The sequence below is a fragment of the Punica granatum genome, chromosome 2, assembly GCF_007655135.1.
Source record: "Punica granatum isolate Tunisia-2019 chromosome 2, ASM765513v2, whole genome shotgun sequence".
Classification (NCBI taxonomy): Eukaryota; Viridiplantae; Streptophyta; class Magnoliopsida; order Myrtales; family Lythraceae; genus Punica; species Punica granatum.
The window spans coordinates 43,962,699-43,982,407 of NC_045128.1; the positions used below are offsets into that span (position 1 = coordinate 43,962,699).

A 19,709-nucleotide genomic window follows, 5' to 3' on the forward strand; every position below is an offset into this window, starting at 1 on the left:
TTCAGATTCTATTTCAGTTTCTGAACCCCGAGCCAAACGGGCCCTTAAACAAATAAAAATCTCATATAGGATGGTCATGAGAGCATCTCAAATAATTACCATTCACTTTTTATTTTTTAAGAAAATCTCAAATGGTTACCGCTCAATAATAATACTACCATTCAACAAATCGAGATTGTTCTTAAATAGCATGATAAAGGGTTAATAATAAAAAAAGTACAAACTTTTTTTGCATTTGAACAATTCTAATACGAATTATTTTCCTTAACCTAAAAATGCACAAGTTTTTGATTTGATAACAATATTAGCATGGTGTCAAATATTTCGTTAATTTAGATGTAATCGAAGTTACTGAAGGCGCCAACGATCCCAATCGGGGTAGGGCCCCAGTGACCCCAATCGGGGATGGTGACCGGAGTCGAGGCCCCTACCCTCGAAACCGGGAGAACTCTCAAATTGGGTATTCTCTCGATTCCGACGGTAAGGCCACGATCACAGCCATCACCCCCGATTGGGGTTGTAGGAGCCCTCTTCCCCCGATTGGGGTTGCCGACTCTCTCTTTGCCCTCGATTTTCGTCCAAATTAAAATTGAGGTCATGCTAAAATTATTATCAAATCGAAATTTTGTGAATTTTTAGGTTAAAAAAAATCCGCACAAGAATTGTTCAAATGTGAAAATTTTATACTTTTTTATTATTATTATCCCCATGATAAAATACGAAATCTAGATAGGATTACCTAACTATAAACTCGTGATCAGGGATAGTTTTTGTAATATCGATATATTTACATGGGCAGAGGTATGAATGATGCACATTGACAGTGGTTCAAGTGGTACATAACGAACCCGCCATCATCCCGATCTCTTATTAACTGACAATACAAACACGCAAAGCTGTTTTGGGTGTAAATTACACCCCCCCCCCCCCCCCCCCCCAAAAAAAAAAAGGTTGTTTGGGGTGTAATGACCGGTCAACTCTGGTCTAGTTTAACCGTAAAGTTAAAGAAGATGTCAGTCGTAGAAAAGGAACTTGGCATGGTTCGAACATTACCTTTACGGCTATTCTTTCTACGTATTTATTATAGATTTATATATGATTTATTATTAATCTTTTTTTTGTGAATGATTTATTATTAATCGTTACTCTTAATTTATTACGAGCTAATAATATTTAAAATTGGAAATGGCCAAAAAAAAGTATTTAAAAAGAAAAAGTTTTTTTTTATATTTATATATGTTTATTTCCCCAAATTTGAATATTGTTTAAAATATTCGGATGTATTTCCCCCTGCCATTAATTAAATGGCCTTTATTAAATTTCCTAGACGGACGTGAAGGTTTTCCTTAATCAGAATATATACTTCCAATTTCGCAACTAAAATATTAATTACAAAATTGAATTACAATTATTTTATTACGACTTTAAGTAAATTTTTACAAAAAATTTCGACTTTATTTATTTCCTTTCGTCTTCATCCCGGAAACCCTAATTTACAATCATCCCAACACGAATTTTTGGTGGCATTTGTCCTGTAATTCCTCGTCAGCTTTCTGATAAATTTTCAGTTCGGTTTTTTTTTTTTTCCCCCGTTTAAGCTTCCCCCCTTGCATTTTCTTTTCTTTTCTTTTTCCGTCATGGTGGTTTTTAAGACATGAACAGTATCGTTTACAGTGAGAGTAAGCCCTCCGACATACTGTTAACAGGACAGGATCCTGTTTCTGTGACGAGTCTTTTATTTTCAATTTTTGTCGCATGATTCTTAATTTTTTTTCTTTTTTTCATCCCATTTTATTTTGTGGTTTCTCGTTCCACGTAATTAGCCTGATTTTTAATCTAATTGTTGTTATTCTATTTTAAGCTCCTGTTGATCGTTTAATCTCGAGAGGAAATCGGATTTTTTTCTCGGCAATAATTTTAGTTTAGCGGAGTCCGAGGCTTGATGACTTGATCGTCAAGTCTCCAGCAGTTTTCAGGGTTTCTGGAGGGTTTTTGTTTTTCTGTTGTGTTGGTATTAAGTAAAGTTATGGAGGGAAAAGAGGAAATGGCTTCAGTTGGAGGAGGAGTTACAGTGAGGAGCGACGAAGCTCCCCCCGGCTTCAAAGCGCCACCAATAAGCGAAAACACCGACCCTAACCCGGCCCCAATTGACCGCCCCCCCGCAGTTTCAGATCCGGCCGCCCCCGCCGCCGTCGCTGTGACGCCAGCGAGCGGATCTCCTGCCGGCAGCATAGATGGGAAGAACAAGAAGAAGAGAGGGAGGCCCCGGAAGTATGGCCCCGACGGGGCTGCTCTATCGCCTATGCCCATTTCAGCATCAATTCCACTGACTGGGGAGTTCTCGCCATGGCAACGTGGCAGGGTGGTGCCGGTGGAACCAGTCAAGAAGAAGCACAAAGTCGAGTATGAGAGCCCAGGTAGATGCGGTAGGAGCATATATTCTGGAAGTTTCTGAACTTTTTCTCCTGCTTTGTCTGACTGACCACTGCAATGTCGCTTTATTGTCCCTATCCCCTTACACATTGGGATATGTACGTGGATTGGCTGAGAGTTCCACAAAGTTTGGAGGTCAATCCTCGTTTCCGGGACTAAATCGGCTGCTAAGAATGAAAACAGTTGGGTTTCTTTTAGAAGGTTGCTAAAGAATGAGTGGCATCTCGTATTAAAGAAATTAGAGAGACTCGCATCTATGGACTTGTCGGTTTCAATAGAAGTAAACATGTAGCAATCTCTGTCCTTTTCAAGTGATGTATAATGCGGAGTTAATTCCGGGCATAGTAGTGCTGTTAAGTGCTTACTCTTCCAGTTTTTATGTATGAATTTATTCATATGGTATCCTACTAACTCCTGTTGTGCCACCTCTGTTGCCTTGTAGGACTAGGAAACAAGCTTGCATACTTTGTAGGTGCCAATTTCACCCCTCATGTGATCACTGTGAATCCCGGTGAGGTATGTTGTGAAAATACGTTTGAGACAAAGCTAATTTAATAATTGCTTGTTCTGTGTGTAAACTCTACACCTGCCAAATCCCAGAAAAAGCTAGATATGGATGGCTGCATTACACAAAAATCCTGCAGATGTTGCAGTAGAGAGTATATTTATTAGTGGCTAATAGGAAGATGCTGGGGTTGAATTGGCAATGGGGTTCCTTGAGAGATCCCTTTCTGGAGAAGGATTCCCTGTGACAGAACAGAGTGAAAGAGACACTTGTTTCAAATTTCATTATACAACATTATATGATTGTGTGTGTTAATTTTCATCAGTGTCGCGATTAATCCGAAAACAAGTTGAAAAATTCTGTTTTTGTGATGAGATATATTTTACTAAAGCAATAATGTGTGCATGGCCCATTCAGTTAAAGCGGTTGCTATTGAATTGAAGGCCAAAGAGTTTCTACAGTCAGAATTAGAGACAAAGTCTTATGCTAGTCATTGATTGAGATCTTTCCTGTATATTTTGTCTTCCTTCCAACCTTTTCAGGACGTTACAATGAAGGTTATGTCATTCTCTCAGCAAGGATCTCGAGCTATTTGCGTCCTCTCTGCGAATGGCACCATTTCGAACGTATCTCTTCGTCAGCCTACATCTTCAGGGGGGACTTTGACATATGAGGTGCGATAGTATTAACTAATATTCTATGCACCTCTGAGAAAAGCATAAAGAGAACTTCTATTAGCCTATTTGCATGCCTTCAATCATACAATTAGCTTTCTAGTAAAGTCACATATTTCTGCACCGGCACAGTTTTTGCAAAATTGAGAAGATGAGCTGGTATATTTTCGCAGAATAAATTTAATGTGAAGTTGATCTTGTAAAGCATCGTGCTTTTCATAATTGGGTTTCTCTAGGATCATTTGAGCTGATTTCATTCTAAAATATGGTATTTTACCATGATTCTGCATTATTACTCATATAAGTAAAAGGCTCCTCGGTTTCTGCAGGGTCGATTCGAGATACTTTCGCTCTCTGGGTCATATATGCCAGTTGAGAGTGGCGGAACAATGAGCAGATCTGGTGGGATGAGTGTCTCTCTGGCGGGCCCTGATGGTCGGGTCCTTGGAGGAGGTCTTGCAGGTCTATTGTTAGCTGCTGGTCCTGTTCAGGTGAACTGCCAATTAGTGTATAACTTTCTGAGAACATTATGACCTTGTTGAACTGTTCCTCATGCTTTAAACGATGGAATATTTCATTGCTTTTTGCCATTTTGGAGATTTACCGCCACTGCAATGGTATAACTGCTTAGTTAGGTGCTCCATTCAGGGTGATGATCTCCCAGAAAAAGAGGGGAGGAACAAATATAAAAATATGTTCAGTGAGCAGTACCTAATTGTCCAACCTTAGTGATCAATAATCTCATTGTGTTCAATTTTTCGTGTGGTGTCATTAGGTGGTTGTGGGCAGTTTTCTACCAGGTCATCAGCAAGAACATAAGCCAAAGAAGCAGAGAGTTGAGGCCCCGCCGATCTTAACTTCTACCATATCTAATCCTGTCATTAGAGAAGAAACAGCTGCATCATATGGAGGGGTCAAGCTGGTCACTGCCACGACATCTCCCTACAATGGAGAGAACATAGTTCCTGTCCAGAGTTTAGGAAATTGGATGGGCGAAAATAAAATATCTTTCTCTGCAGAAGAATCTAATGGCCTTAGTTGATAATCACTTCCACGACCTGCACAATCACATTTATATTGTGGAACTTTCTTTTTCCCTCCCTTCAATTGGGTTTGATAAAACATGTGTGGTTCGACATTTAACCGGTAAAAGGATATCTTTGAAGAACGAGCTAGGTTGTAAAATTGGGTCGGGCCTAACTAGAGGCGACTCTTTATTAGGCATTAGTTACTATTGTAGGACTTCTGACCATTAACTTGAGCTAGTGGTGGCTGTAACTTAATGCTGTCATGTCTTGTCCCGTTCCTCTGTGGTCGTTGATTCACTTGTATGGAACTTCCATTGTTTGTAACTCTGTTTGACTGTTTTATTATTGATTGGTATCTTAACAATACCGTGTTTAAAAGCTAAAGCAACACCAAAATTATTTACACGACATTGTTCACAGGGAAACCCCAAAAACAGAAAAAAGGAAATCCAATATTAATTGTAACTAGACCGACATCACCACTCAAAGCAAAAGTAATTTGCAGTTCATATGTTGTCCTCGACCTGAGAGCTAGCTGCCTCCATCATACCATTCCTTATCTGCTCGGTGATATCCCTAACATGGCCAGGGCCATGAGGGATGAAGATTGTAGTGTTCTTGGAGGCGCTCCCAAGATCCTTCATCGTGTCAAAGTATTGGGTCACCATTATTAGGTCCATGACCTCCTTGGCTGAGGTCCCCTCAACCTTGTGGGAGAAGTTCAGTATGTTCTCTCTTAGCCCATCAGTGATGGCCTGCCTCTGCTTGGCAACTCCTACTCCGCCCAGATATTTGGCTTCAGCCTCAGCCTCGGCTTTCTTGACAAGGAGTACCTTCTCAGCTTCTCCTTTGTATACACTAGCAAGCTGAAGTCTCTGAGCTGCAATCCCAGACATGTACAAGCTTTTCACTATGACGAAATGCGTGACAGGATGCATAAATTCCACAAATAGGCTTAACGTTAGATAAAAGCGAAAACTGGTGGTCCGTTGACGTTACCTGCATTAATCTCATTCATTGCTTTCCTTACCGAAGCATCGGGAACGACATCAACCATCAGTATGTGCTCTATGTTGTAACCATATGCACTCATCACCTATCGTTCAGCACATTACACAACACAGATAAACGTAAGGTGGAACTTCCCCATTTCACATATCCATGCACTGCATGCAAACATGCCGTAGAAACCATCTAAATCAAATGATATGAACAGATAATAACAAAGAATCAGAAGGCTCTACCTTGGAATACAGATCAACAATTGTATTACCCTTTGGGTACGCACACAGAATGAGGAGAAAAGATAGACCACAGTAAATAGCTAGCACAAGCAAATGAGAAATATGCTATTGATAACTACATGAACAATTGGTCAGAGAAACAAACAGGATCGACCAATTTACCTTCTCAAGCTCCTCCAGGACAGCTCTCGCAACTTCACCCTTCTGTTCAAAGAGCTCGTCCAAGTTCATCCTTGGAACCAGAGCGCGAACCACTACAGACAATAGTATAGGCAAGCTATTAGGAATGAGATAACGCATTAACTTTATCCCTGATAAGATCACACCTCTAAACATTACCATCAAAGACATACGCCTGGATCTGCTCTTGGGGGTTTTGTAATTCATAAAATGCATCATCAGCATTCGTCTTGACAACCCTATACTGTATTGAGCAAATAAGTTGCACAAAGACATTATCCTGCAAAATCACAGCCACGATCACAACCTCTATGGACAGAGCTGAAAGAAATACCACGAAATCGAAGTAGAATAGAAGTAAGGGGCAACCACTTCTGAGTTGGAATAGAGCCGCAACCAAACAAGAAGCTACTATATACGTCTAAAGTATTAGCTATCATGATAGTATCAGGGGCAGCTGATATAAAAAATTTGTTTTTTTTTTCATTCCTCCAATCAAATTTGATCACTCTTGTGATTCTGATTTGTCAATGATAGCATAACTTCAATAAAATTTATCAAAAGAAGAAATTGTACAACATTTTGAAAGGAATCAAGACATAGAAGCTGCTTCTTAGATGGTTGATCGCATATGATTCAGCAGAATAAATAAATCTATCTTGCGTCTCGTTCTTTGACGATCGATGAAGGTAAGCAATCGGTTAGCAATTTTACAAGTAAGAGGATTATGCGACGGTACCTTGGTCTTCGTCTCGACCCGGACATCAAGGGACCGGATCCTGGTGGAAAGAACGCCTGCGAGGCATTCTCCGGCGAAAGGATTGAAGAAGTGGAGCCCCGGCTCCGCCAGCTTTTCGAAGCGACCCCACCGCTCAACGACGCCGATGCTAGCTTGGTCTACGCAAGCACAGACACCGAACCACGAGTTCCCCATCTCTCTCTCGGAGGTAAAAGTCTCGGTCTTTAATTTCTGTGACTGTATTTGGGGAAAAGAAGAAGATGCAGACGGAAGCGCGGGATGGCTGAGAGGGGTTAATAACGCGTTTGGTTTGGCTCTAGCATTTTAAAATGAAACGACAGTGTTGTGAATTTATTATAATGGAATTATATTATAATGGAGTGGTATAAATCAGTGTTATCAAAATCGGACCGAATGATGAACCGGAAGGGTACGGGTTCATGGGTTTATGGGTTCAACCGGGGGTTCGATGGGTCGGACCGCACGTTTATTTAAAATAAAATAAATATTCATATTATTAAAAAAATTATGATAATTAAGATAAAAGCATGATGATTTTAAAGAAATATAACAATAGTATAAGAAAGTATCTATATTTAATATTTTTTACTTCAAAATAAATATTTTATTTTAATAAGTACTTAAAAGTAGAGTTAAAAGAACAAAAAAATGGTGGTGGCTTAGTTGGTAGTATGCTAGTATGAGAAGCAAGAGATTATGAATTCAAATCCTTACATGACCAACCAATTTTTACATTAAATAGGAAACCCATAGAACCAGCCGGTTCAATGGAATTTTACTTAAAACCGGTCTGTTCAATGGATCCGACAATTCAAAACTGCAATTTCGATTTTCAAGCGAATTGGACCGGACATGGTGCCGGTTCCCGGTCCGACCGGTCGAGCCGACCGATCCGGTCCGGTTCTGATAACAATGGTATAAATGTTTATATATGTGGTTAATCTGTTTGACTTTTAATGAGTTATTTTATTTAGTTGTGAATATAATTAAGTTAAGTTATAATTTTAAAATTATACTTACAAACCAAACGAGCGGTTAAAAGGATTGCCAGTACAAATAATAGTATAAAATAAATATATAAATAATGTGTTTTGGCCGATAGCTCGAAAGCTAATATAACTTAAAATTATATAAAAATTTTAATTATTATTATTTATTTTATTTTATTTTTCCCGATGACCTAATGGCCAAAGTCAAAATCAAACTATACGATATAAAGGCTTGGGGTTGAAAAATGTCTCCTAACATAAGATGAGAAAGACCCTGCAGACAAACGTCCAGAAAATGAATATCTAAAGGGTATTTTGAAGATCATCTGACAAGCCAGCATAAGAACTGACTTTCCGTTAAAACATGCTCCACTTCTACATTCTAATATAGATCAAGACAAGCTCGAAATTCTAAGGGTGACCACACTAGGTGTCGAATTAGTGATCTCTAGATTAATACGGTTAGAGCGCACGTCACTACGCTATACTCTCTTTTGATATGAGCATCAACTTTACATATGCTAGTTTCCATCATACCGAGCCTTATCTATGTATTGATATCCCTAACTAGGCCAGGGCAATGAGAAATGAGAAATCGACTTTAGATTTTTTTTTTCGCACCTTTTTTTTTTCCCTCACAATTTCCCGTTTCCAGTCCAATGGACTTCCAAAGTCACCGCTCAAGGCCAAAACCCTAATGTCCAATCCCTCACTAATGGAGGGGTGCGGTGGGATGGGATGGGGTGGGATTGGGAGGGGAGGGATATAAAATCTCTTATTTAGTTTACATAAGTAAGTGATGGGAAATGACAAGTTATCCCTCCAAATCCCTTCTCTCGTTAAAATAAGTTAAATATTATGAAAGATTAGGAGAAGTTATAGTTGTTTTTCTCCTAATTCCTTCTAATTTAACCATTTTAATGGAATTGAAAAATAAGAAGTTTGAAGGGATTCGGAAAGGTTTGGTGGGATTCACAACTCCTCATGTACCTCCCCCTCCCATAAAAACTAAGGGCATGTTTGGTTCACCGGATTAGGTAGGGCACGGATTAACTATTCCGTACGGAATAGATTTTCGGTCGTTTGGTTCAACGGAATGCGGAATAGCTATTCCGACTCGGGATCCATATCCGGTTTACATGCGGAATACGGGTGCCGCCCATCACGGTCCGGATTAGCTTATCCGGATGCGGAAATGGAGGCGAATGGACAAAAATACCCTCGTCTTCTTTCGATAATTACAATGCCTGCCATCCCATAAAAGCCTCACTTCTCACCTATCGTTCATTTCCTCTCGGAAGAAAATTGTAAACCCTAGCAAAGCTCCAGCCGTGCTCCCGATTCGAACCTCCCCTGAGAGCTCTTCAACACCTTCGTGCCATAGCCCAGGTCTCTCTCTCTCTCTCTGTGTCTCTATAATCTCTGTATGTTTGCTTTTGGGTATGCTTCTTCATCCTAAATCTCTAGTTCTGTTTTGATGGAAAACTTAGTTTTGTCAAGAGTTGTGCTCTGCGTGGTAGCTAAGATGTCTGCGACATGTCTTTATATGGCTTTAGATTATCATTGCCCAACTGTTTTAATAGATTGTTGTTAGATTTTTAAGATCTACTGATGGACGATGCTCAATTCTGATCAGTATATTTATAAAAAGAAATTTTGCTCAATAGTTCTTGACGGCAATCTCAGTATGCATGATCTGTGACCTTGTGCTTGCTTGTCCTGATAATCGATACTTCAGTTCAGGGACAAGATTTAATTTTTGCTGGAATTGTTCGTTGAGATGTTTCTTCAGTGTTTCAAGTTAGGAAAATTTTTTTGCCCTGCATGTCTAACCAATGAAATAAGTTTTTGCAATTAACACACCAAAGGGGGGGCGGTTGAAGCTGATGAGCAAGACCTGCATTAAAAATGACAGTAAACGGCAAAAAGATTACATGTCTACAGGGTACTTGCATTAGAGATTTAGGATGAATAACTGTGTTGTATAGGTTGGGCCAAAGAAAAAAAAATTTGTGTTGTATAGGACGAGATCATAAATTTACTAAAAGTTAGAGCGACTTGTGATCTTTGTGGCTTTTTTCATTTGAATTGTTTGGACATGTGGTCAGCCATATGGATTGTGGAATGTTCCTAATATTCAATCTTGATGTTGATATTCAGAATAACTGTAGATTATTCATGAAATTTGGCTTCATAGCAACCTTTATAATCAGTACAAGAATGTCATTGCATTCTCTAATTTGCCGCCTTCCCTATTCTCTGGGAAGAATTGTATCAAGGATGAGTCGGTCTCATTGAAGGTTCTTGTACTGTCACATGCAGAGGTCTTTCAAGGAACTTTGATATTGAAAACTCAGAGAAAAAAAAGGTTCCATACTCAGGAGTCAGGTCAGGGTTCATTTCCTTTTCGCTTTCTCAATTTCGGGTTTATATTCGATTCAAGATTCTATAACTTCAAAGAGTATCAAGCATATATTTATATTATATCATAGATGCTCCACATTTTTCCTCCTTTTCCATGGTAATCTTGTCTTTGGACATCAGTGTGAGTCAAGCCCAGGTTTGGATTGAAACGGATATACAGATACTGATGCAAGTCCTTTTTTCCTTGTAAAGATAAACATTTGGCCAGGGAGGTTTATGGTTTGGCTCCATTGTTGACTGGTAAATTTTGATCTGACATAGGTGGTGAGGATTCTGTTCCGAACAGGCTCCGTCCTCTAGTTGACGTGCGAGATGTTGCTGAGGCTGTAATAATGGCGTATGAAAAACCCGAGGCTGAAGGTAGATACATATGTGTAGCGCATGCTATCAAGACCCGAGATTTGGCGGAAAAGCTTCGTAGACTATATCCTGACTTCACTTACCCGAAGAAGTAAGCTCTTTCATCTATTTATTTATTTTTTTCCTTTGCTTGATAATACAAACTAATTTATCTAGCCTACAGGTGTTCTATGTTGATGTCCTTGGTAGTGAATTCGCAATTTTTTGGCTAAGAATTCTGTGTTCTGAGAGCCTGGTTTTTGGTCTTTCCACAGTTACAGTGAGACTCAACATGACAACAAGCTGAACTCCGAGAAGCTGCAGAAGCTGGGATGGACTTATCGGCCACTGGAAGAAACTCTCATAGACTCCATTGAAAGCTACCGAGAGGCTGGGCTGCTTAAGTAGTTATGGCTTGTGATGAAACTCGGAAAATTCGTTTGCTGTTATTGTTGATACTTTGGACTGTACAGGAAAGCTGTTGTCCTTCATTTCCATTGATAATGAAATTGTTCCCAGATGTACTTATATTTGGCAATTTGACTACAATTTCTGTTTCTTTGTCATGGGTTCTTTGTCATTTGTGTTTCCAGAAGTGAATTGAATAATAGTCGGGGCGAATCGATTAGGCTCCAGAACAAATGAAAACATCCCGAGCAAAATTAGGATATTTGTTTATTCAGCATGCCCAACTACCTTCTGAACGAGCTATAGGCAAATCCAGTGTTTGCTGAAGTTCGATTCCTCTTTTCTATTCATGGTTCTTCGTAACCTATGTTTCAAGAGCTGGACGTTAAACAGCCTAGATGAATAATCATAAAGATCATTGTGTTTGGTAATGAAATTAAGTTGGATTTAATTTGATTTAGTGTTGATTTGAGGACATGAAGACAAAAGTAGTTAGGAAAAATATGTGAGAGAATTTGAAGAAGAAAATTAAAAAAAAAATAATGATTGTGTCGTTAAAATTGAGAAAAAAAATGTTAAATAATTAAGAGAATTTAATATTAAAAAATTTATTATCATAATAAATAAGAAAAAGTCTGAGAAAGAATTTAAAGAAAAATTTTTAAAAAAGTAACGATTTTATTATTGAATTGAGAGAAAAATAAAGTAAAATTAAGTTAAGTTAAATTTGTCACATTGCGTTTGGTAATGAAGTTAAGTTTGAAAAAATTTTAGTATTAAAAATTTTCTGTAATAATAGATAAGAAAAAATATGAGAGAGAATATGAAGAAAAAGATAGAAAAATAATAATTATATTATTGAATTGCCTGAAAAAGTAAAATAATTAATTATTATAAAAATAGATAATTATGCTTATTACATTATTAAAATAATTAATTTTATTAATAAACACAATTTTTAGTAATTTAATTTAATTTTTAAATTTTTAGAATTACCTTTCTTTATATTTTTTAAAATTTTATTTTTTATTAATTATAAAAATTGTCATTAAAGTTATCTATTTATCTTATAAAACTCATTATATTTATATGAAGGGCATTTCTGTCTTTTTATTCTATTCCTGTTCTTTCTATTCCTTATTCAACCCAACCAAACATCAGAATTATAATGTTATTCCTTGTTTATTCCCTCCAACCAAACACAAAATTTCATCAGAATTTCCATTCTATTCCCTGTCTATTCTAATCCTAGTCTATTCTATTCTCTGTCTATTCTAATCCTGCGAACCAAACGTGCCCTAATACCCCAAACATGGGGATTTGGTCTCCCTCACTTCCCCACCCCTCCCAATCCCTAAAGCCAAACAAGCCATTCCGACAATAGTCCTCTGCCTGGCCCATCGTTTCTACAGAGATGGCTGTAGGGCTTCGACCGTTCACGCAGAGAACCGGCGACGGCGCCGGAGAACCAGTCCTCAACACTGACAGCGGTGAGGAGCTCATGCACGTCCAGCCGGGCGTCTCCATCGTCCTCGCCAATCGCCCTCCCGAGTCCCCCGGAACTCTCTACATCTCCACGCAGTACATCTCTCTCTCTCTCTCTCTCTCTCTCTCCCTCTCTCTCTCTCTCTCTCTCGAGTAGTGATTACTCAATCGAGGCATTGATTGGACTTTGATCTGAACGCTTGTGACTTGCAGGCAAGTGATTTGGTTGAACGATATTGACCGTAACAGAGGTTATGCTGTCGATTTTCTGTCATTGTCCCTTCATGCAGTTTCTAGGGATCCTGAAGCCTATCCTTCCCCCTGCATATATACTCAGGTGCATATGCGTCATCTCTAGATTCCCTTTTGTTCTCTTTTGTCCACTGCTGAACGTTTGTTGCAGTTCCTCTGCCACTGCTGTGCTAACTTATTGCTGGGTTTGCCTTTGACTCGGTCTTCATAATGTCGCTGAAGATTAATGTTTAAGCTTATCGTATTTTAGTTGCAGATATGGTAGTCGCAATTGTTTTGTTATGACTGTATTTGATTGTTTAGGAGCATGGAATTGGTAGGGGAGATTTTGGGTTGGGGTTCAAGATATCGAATTGGCAATCTCTGCTGTGCAAATTTAGTTTAGAGATCGGCAAACATCTTGCAATATGTCGATCCATGTTCTTTTTTATATCGGCTTCAGAATTTTCCTTCCGCAGTCGTCATGAGGGTTGCTTATCAGTTTTAACTTGTTCCGCATGAAACTTCATAATCTTGGAGTGACTTGGGTCTCTTGGCTTTTCTTCTCCTGCAATCTTGCTTAATATTGTAACTTGGAAATAGTCTTGCTTCAACTAATTACCTCTTTTGCGCCAGCTATTTTATACTTTTCCCGTGTTGCAATGATAGATTGTCTAAAGAGCTTTTATCTTTTATGAAGATTGAAACTGGAGACGATGAAGATGAATCTGATAGCTCGGATTCAGAGCCCACTGAAACGTTAGACTTATCCAAGATAAAAGAGATCAGGCTTGTTCCTTCAGATCCAAACCAACGTATGTGGGGGTTTATCCTTTTCCATGGTTTGGTTGATTGACTATGATAAATGCTTTTCTAACATCCATGTTTTCTTCTACTGGTATAGTGGATACTCTCTTTGATATTTTCTGCGAGTGCGCTGAGCTGAATCCGGAACCATGTGATGGTGAGGGAGACTCTTTCTTCATGAGTGTTATGTTGTGGCTGCCTGCATTTTTGTTTGTGATCTTTATGCTTTATTGAACTGTTATTGTAATGCTTTTCCTCTCTCTCTCTTTGTTATTTGTAGAAGAAGGGGAAGCAGAGGGCCACAATTGGGTTTTTAGTGCTGATCAAATGGATGATGCGGCCGGAGGTATGAGCTGCTGATGAGTACTTCTGTTGAAGTACTTTACGAGAATGAAGCTTACTCTGCTAAAATTTTTATTCATTTTTATTAATTCGAAGATGCAGAAGATGCTGCCGACCATTTCTCAGCCAATCCAATCAGTGGAATCGGTTACTCAAATGGTGATCATGACCTTGTACAAAATGTGCTTCAGGTAGGGATTGTCCTTATTTCTTTCCCTTTTTTCCCCCCTTCAAGTTTGTAAATACTGTTTTTTCAATCGTAGCGTCTTCTTTTATGGTGCTCTATATTTTGAGTTGTCTAGTATATATATTGATCTCCTTTATACTTGCCTGCAGCTTCAGATTGATGATCAGCGCTTCGAGGATGCGGAAGAGATGGAACGTGAGACCAACAGCAGTCACCACTGATCTTTTCTGAGCATATATTAGTAGAAACTCCCGTATATGGAACCAATCACTTTAAGCCGGCAGCCCCGGCCTTTTTCCGTTTTTTAGGAAAGCTGCACCTGCAAGGTCCTTGTTGTCCTAGCTAGTTCTGTATACTGAATGAGTGTTGTTGAACTCAACATTGTCCTGCTTGAATTACTGAGAGCGCCTTGAGTGATTAAGGGATAGTTGAGTGTACTTTTGGTCCTTTCAAACTATTCATTTCACCCATGTTATTTTCTATTCTTTTTGTTGCTTTTTGCTGTTATACTGCTCTTGAAACTTTGTTACACATCAAGATGGCCATTTCGAAGCTGGAATCAGCCTTGGCTCACCGTTAAAGTTTGATTGGACTGACAAGTGTTTCGATTGGCGCACCAATAAACTTTGTTATCCTTGCATTTTGCTATAATCAATGGACAAGTGAGACTGGATTCATATGGAAGCTATGCACTAAATTTCACACAGACGTAGCTTAATTATTTTTCCATCTGGGGGAGCTCTACCACTGATAGATGACAATGTGCACTTAGCAAGGGCCACGGCACATGCAGGTCTTCCGGTCACTGGTGCAGTAGCCAGTGACATCAGGTCCATGTTGTTCTGCGCAAAAGATTTCACACTGTGTAGGCTCGCAAACTGCTGCTCCTATCAATGGCTTTTTGCAGTAACGCAAGTCATCTCCTTCCTCTACTACTCTCCTTCCTTTCCCTGCACGTACTCCACCACATCACGAGATAATTCATAGTTCGCAAGATAATTCAAGACGAAAACAGAGTTTGGTCCCTAAAAGATATCTGGATATACAAATTAATCCCCGACAGAATTTGGTTATACAAGTTGGTATCGTCATTTGAAACGTTTCACCAAATTAGTCCATCTGTGTAACTTTTCATCTCATGCTGACGGAATATGCTGATGTGGCTTGTTAATCGACGAGTTAACATGTTAAATGTCATGTCAGCCACAAAAACTCCCAAAATGACGTCATTTTTTTTAAAAACATTTTTAATAACAAAGGAACAGAACAGGAGGGGGCCTCCAATCTGCCCCTTCCCTCTAGCTCTCTCTTGCTAGAACTAGAAGAGAGAAAGAGGGAAGGGGGAGATTGTTGGCCCGGGGCTCCTTTTCTCTCTTCTGGTTTGAAGAGAGAGAGAGAGAGAGGGGAGGGGCAGATCAGAGGAATAGAGGTTGAAGATCGAGGTACGAAGGGAGAGAAAGAGATCCGCTCCTTCCCTCTCTTCTTCTACAGAAGAGAGAGAGGGAAAGGGGTAAATCTGGCATCCCTCTCGTTTCAGCGATAGTCGCCGGAGTGGGAGGTGGGCCCCATGTGCTTCCCTCTCTTTATTATTAAAAAAATTGTTCTTTTTTTTTTTGAGAAAATTTGAGTTATTGAGACAAAACGACATCGTTTTGGGGGTTTTCGTGGCTGACATGGCATTTAACTGGTCACATCAACATTTTCCATCAGGGATTAAGAAGAAACTTGGACAGAAGCACTAACTTATCCAGACGTCGCAAACAATGACTAAATTGTCTAACAAAAATCTTTCAAGGACAACTTTTCAAAATTTGTATCTTTAAGGGACCAATTTGTATGTTTCGTCGATAATTCAACGTAATGTAACCGAGGAGAAGTGGAAGGGCTATTGCAACATCCAGTCAAAATAAATGATTACTTGATGAAATGATTTTTATAAATGAACTGATATATGTATATATATATATATATATATTTGATATAAAATTACACGAAATTCAAAATAAACTGCCTAACCTACGCATTTTAAAGAGTAAATTTACTGCTTTTCTAAGAAAATTTATTTTACTTTAAATTTTTAGTAATTTATTTAATTATATTGTGCACCAAAATTACATCCGATAAAATTGGAAATTACAACTTTATATAGCACATACTGCCAGTCAAACGCAAGCTTTTATTACATTCTCAAATTAATAAACTAATTTCTGGCAAGTATGAAATTCTATGAAGGCGCCGCACACTTAGCACAGGATGTGGCACATGCAGGTCTTGCGGTCATGGGTGCAGTAGCCGGTGGAATCAGCTCCATGCAATCTCTCACAGTCGGACATGCACTGAGCAGGCACGCACTCTGCTGCTCCTCCTTCGAATGGTGAGTCACAGTAGTGCACATCATCTCCTTCCAGCTCTACTGCTGATCTCCTCGCTTCCCCTACACATATTCCGTGCCGCATCGATGGTAAGATAATTCAATCAAAATATAGGTTATATCATGATACTGAGGGAAGTGTTCATATCTCAAGTCAGCCCCCTTGTCATATATGTAACTAATTAAAAAAGTAACCACGAATACTCTGGAGTAACTAATCGGAGGTTACCAGCGCCGAGGCTCCCAAGGTTTATGTATTACGGAGGTTTACTTTTTACCCTATCCAATGCGAACCTAGGGTAAAAATCACTAATGTGACCAGGTCCTTCAACTCAAGTAGAAATATTCGCATCTAGTATGTACTATTACCAATGGCATGCTATGTCTATGTATAAATTCTCCTATACGTGGGATGTGCTATTCAGAGAAATTTACCATTGGGTGGTGTAGGCCCCCTGATCTATCATGGAAACTAGACCTCTCCCTCAAAAATCCGATAAGAAATCGTTTAAGCAAATCGATGACGACTGGAAGACACATCGCGGGTAAATGCTTACCAGCAGTAACGAAGAGCGCGATCAAAAGAATAGCAAGCAGTGAGATAGGCTTCATGCTTTTCGTTGAGTACTGACTGGTGGCCAGAGTGCGGCTGGTGTTCTTTTTTCCTTCTTTTTCTTTGTTTTTTCACTCCCCTACTCGAGCGTACATGTATATATATATATATGCATATATACAATACGAATAAATAAAGTAATTTTTTTAAAATCACAACATTTTTAGCAAATTATTACCGTTCAAACAACAAGAATTTTTTTCAATTTAAAATTAATAAACACATTCATGGAAAGTATGGGTTCATATTCTAAGCCCTAAGGCATATATAGATCAGATAATATATATATATATATATATATATATACATATATATAATTAAGGTGAATCTCGCTATTTCGGGGACTTTTTTTATTTCTTAGCACACATATAGGAGGGGGGAGAAAATTAATGACATTTCCATGTAGAACAGATCAACAACTTTAAATTTTCGAATGTCAATATATGTAGAATTTTTCCACTGTCGGTGAAAATAGATTTTCCACAAACGGCTCCTTTAATTGCGTTACGTGTCTTTCTAACCCAAAAAAACCAACACCATTAGTTATTAATTTTGTACCTTTTCTAATAAAAAAATCTAAAAAATTAGCTTACATACATACAACATTGAGTTTCTAATTCAATTAATTTATTATAGGAAATAATCACAATCAATATGAACAAAATATACAAAAATGAAAATGTTTCTTGTACAAAATATGTTTATCTTTCCATCTGAGGGAAAATGTAATCAATTAAAAGAAAATCCTAGATAATGAACGCATTTTCCCGAGAACTCTCGTTCATGGGCTCGTAGAGAGGTCCCAAAAAGAAAAGAAGTACTCGATGTTGACGTCGTAGCATGTATATCGCTCAATCATGCATGGCATTGAAAACTGGGGCCTAATAAAGCGCTTTATCGTAGTAGTTATGATTGAACGGCCTCCAAAGTAGTGTGCATATATATGTAAATGTGACAAAAACAATGAAATTTAGCTATTGGGTAACTAAACTTGTGTCATTGTTTTTCCTCAATTTCCTTTTTTTTTTTGGCTTTGTAGTCTAATGGATGTCTGTGTGATCAATGGACAAGCAAAGATTTATACTCTCAAAATGATTATAATCTTCGCTGTGGGCGTCATTGACAATCGAAATCACGTCAAATGATGCTATTTAATTCGTGCCATAATGTGTTTTGGTAATTGGTTCCTTTCGGTCCTCTTCCACAAAAAAAAAAAGGGCCAATTTGATTGATTGCCAGTTGCATTTTGCCAAGTGAAGTGAAGTAAATCATCGAACCTTAAGATAAATTCTCATTTACATGAAAGTTGAAACCAAATGAAGGCTATTACTGTAATTTCAGCCATATATATATATATACACATTTGTAAAACAATAATTACAGGTCCAGAAGGTGAGTGCTTTGTGTTTTCACGCACGCAGTTCTTTTTTTCTCATCCTCCTTCAAATAATATAAAGGTGAAAAATTATGCAATAGGAATTTTACAGATGGTATAATGGAAGAGTTTTTGGGTTTAATTATTTGAAATTGCACCTTTTTCACCTATTTTTCATTTGTCCTTTTCTTTTCTTCAATATGCCCATTCAATTTTTTAAAATTAGAATATCAACCCCCAACTTTTCTTCCTCTTTTCGATAAAAACATTACAAATGCTAAATTAATATAAAATTTTGTAGCTCCGTTCTACTATAAGTCAAAAAATTTATCTATATATAATATATAATAAAATAGAATTTTCATTTGCACAGTTTAATGAACAAACATATTTACTTTTACAATACTAATCCACAAAAATTACATCTGTGATTTATTATTTTTATTTGCTATAAATTATATGAAACCAATCTAAATATATATCTAAATATATATACATATTAATTCGGCCCACTCTCCAATAGTTCTTTCTTTCGTACAACAAGCACCTTCCACATAAGCATATAGGACAAACCCTAAGCTCATGGACGGTCATCTCTTCGAGTCTTCCCATTAACATTTACTTAGATTTTTCCAATATCTTCTGGTTTCCATGATGTTTTTATAATTTTGTTTGATGTTCTTGAGAAAACTTATTCTATTTATTTAAAGATTAATAAATGAAACTACTCCCAATATATTTTATTGAACAATATCAACTAAAAATAAAAATAAAAATGCATTTTATTTTTATCTTTTACATTATAAATTTCATAACTTTAACAATATAAACTAACAATAAAAAATGTAATTGCATGCGCAATTCTCCAAAATCCACATATATTCCTTAAATAATTGCTTAAAATCCAAAAAGCATTTTACATATTATTCTTGGATTCGATCGAGTCTTCGAAAATCAAGATAAAATTTCCATCCTCATCGAATGCTCTATTACTACTGGCAGCAACGTGCGGGTCGTTGTACCTAGTATGTAAATATAAGCCAATCGATTTCCGTAAAACCTGATAGATTAAGGCCCGCGTCAATCAGGCCGGAAGGCTGGAATTGGGCACCCAATTCTTTGGGGTCTGGGCAGCTGCCTTTACAACTGTAAGCTGTCCGTTGTAAAGGCTATTAGGTATTTAGGTGTTTCATTCACAAGCAAGATAAGATATCGTGAAGGCTAGTAGGCTATAAGAATGGCGATTCATCTTTCACCTATGTTATGTGTAATTTCCTTATGAGATTGTGTCTTTTTCTTCTTCTTTTTTTGGGT

At 37.9% G+C, this 19,709-nt stretch overlaps 4 protein-coding genes across 8 annotated transcripts; 3 read left to right on the plus strand and 1 right to left on the minus strand.

Moving 5' to 3' along the window:
• Nucleotides 1-1,500: 1,500 nt before the first annotated feature.
• On the plus strand, nt 1,501-4,996 carry LOC116196712 (AT-hook motif nuclear-localized protein 6-like). 2 transcript variants are annotated; one of them, XM_031526572.1, is made up of 5 exons: nt 1,501-2,426; nt 2,876-2,949; nt 3,481-3,612; nt 3,942-4,103; nt 4,388-4,996. In XM_031526572.1, exons 1-5 carry the CDS (start codon nt 2,027-2,029, stop codon nt 4,652-4,654), a joined length of 1,035 nt encoding a protein of 344 aa, XP_031382432.1. In that variant the 5' UTR covers nt 1,501-2,026; the 3' UTR covers nt 4,655-4,996. The 2 variants fall into 2 exon arrangements, with proteins under 2 accessions (XP_031382432.1, XP_031382433.1); XM_031526573.1 differs by having other exon boundaries at nt 1,506-2,417; nt 4,388-4,780.
• On the minus strand, nt 4,955-7,075 carry LOC116196713 (hypersensitive-induced response protein 4). Its single transcript, XM_031526574.1, has 5 exons — nt 6,804-7,075; nt 6,224-6,344; nt 6,047-6,138; nt 5,640-5,736; nt 4,955-5,520 (listed from the first exon to the last, which is right to left on the minus strand). The coding sequence occupies exons 1-5, from the start codon at nt 6,996-6,998 to the stop codon at nt 5,147-5,149; spliced, it is 879 nt and encodes a 292-aa protein (XP_031382434.1). The 5' UTR covers nt 6,999-7,075; the 3' UTR covers nt 4,955-5,146.
• Nucleotides 7,076-9,911: 2,836 nt separating this feature from the next.
• LOC116194058 (cinnamoyl-CoA reductase 1-like) lies at nt 9,912-10,984 on the plus strand. The gene is made up of 4 exons (XM_031522776.1): nt 9,912-9,916; nt 10,011-10,201; nt 10,499-10,688; nt 10,852-10,984. Exons 1-4 carry the CDS (start codon nt 9,912-9,914, stop codon nt 10,982-10,984), a joined length of 519 nt encoding a protein of 172 aa, XP_031378636.1.
• Nucleotides 10,985-12,316: 1,332 nt separating this feature from the next.
• On the plus strand, nt 12,317-14,531 carry LOC116193460 (chloride conductance regulatory protein ICln). Of its 4 annotated transcripts, none has more exons than XM_031522162.1 (7): nt 12,317-12,565; nt 12,683-12,806; nt 13,401-13,515; nt 13,605-13,664; nt 13,791-13,853; nt 13,952-14,040; nt 14,186-14,531. In XM_031522162.1, exons 1-7 carry the CDS (start codon nt 12,399-12,401, stop codon nt 14,255-14,257), a joined length of 690 nt encoding a protein of 229 aa, XP_031378022.1. In that variant the 5' UTR covers nt 12,317-12,398; the 3' UTR covers nt 14,258-14,531. The 4 variants fall into 4 exon arrangements, with proteins under 4 accessions (XP_031378022.1, XP_031378021.1, XP_031378020.1 ...); XM_031522161.1 differs by having other exon boundaries at nt 12,318-12,565; nt 13,788-13,853; XM_031522160.1 differs by having other exon boundaries at nt 12,318-12,565; nt 13,946-14,040.
• Nucleotides 14,532-19,709: the final 5,178 nt, after the last annotated feature.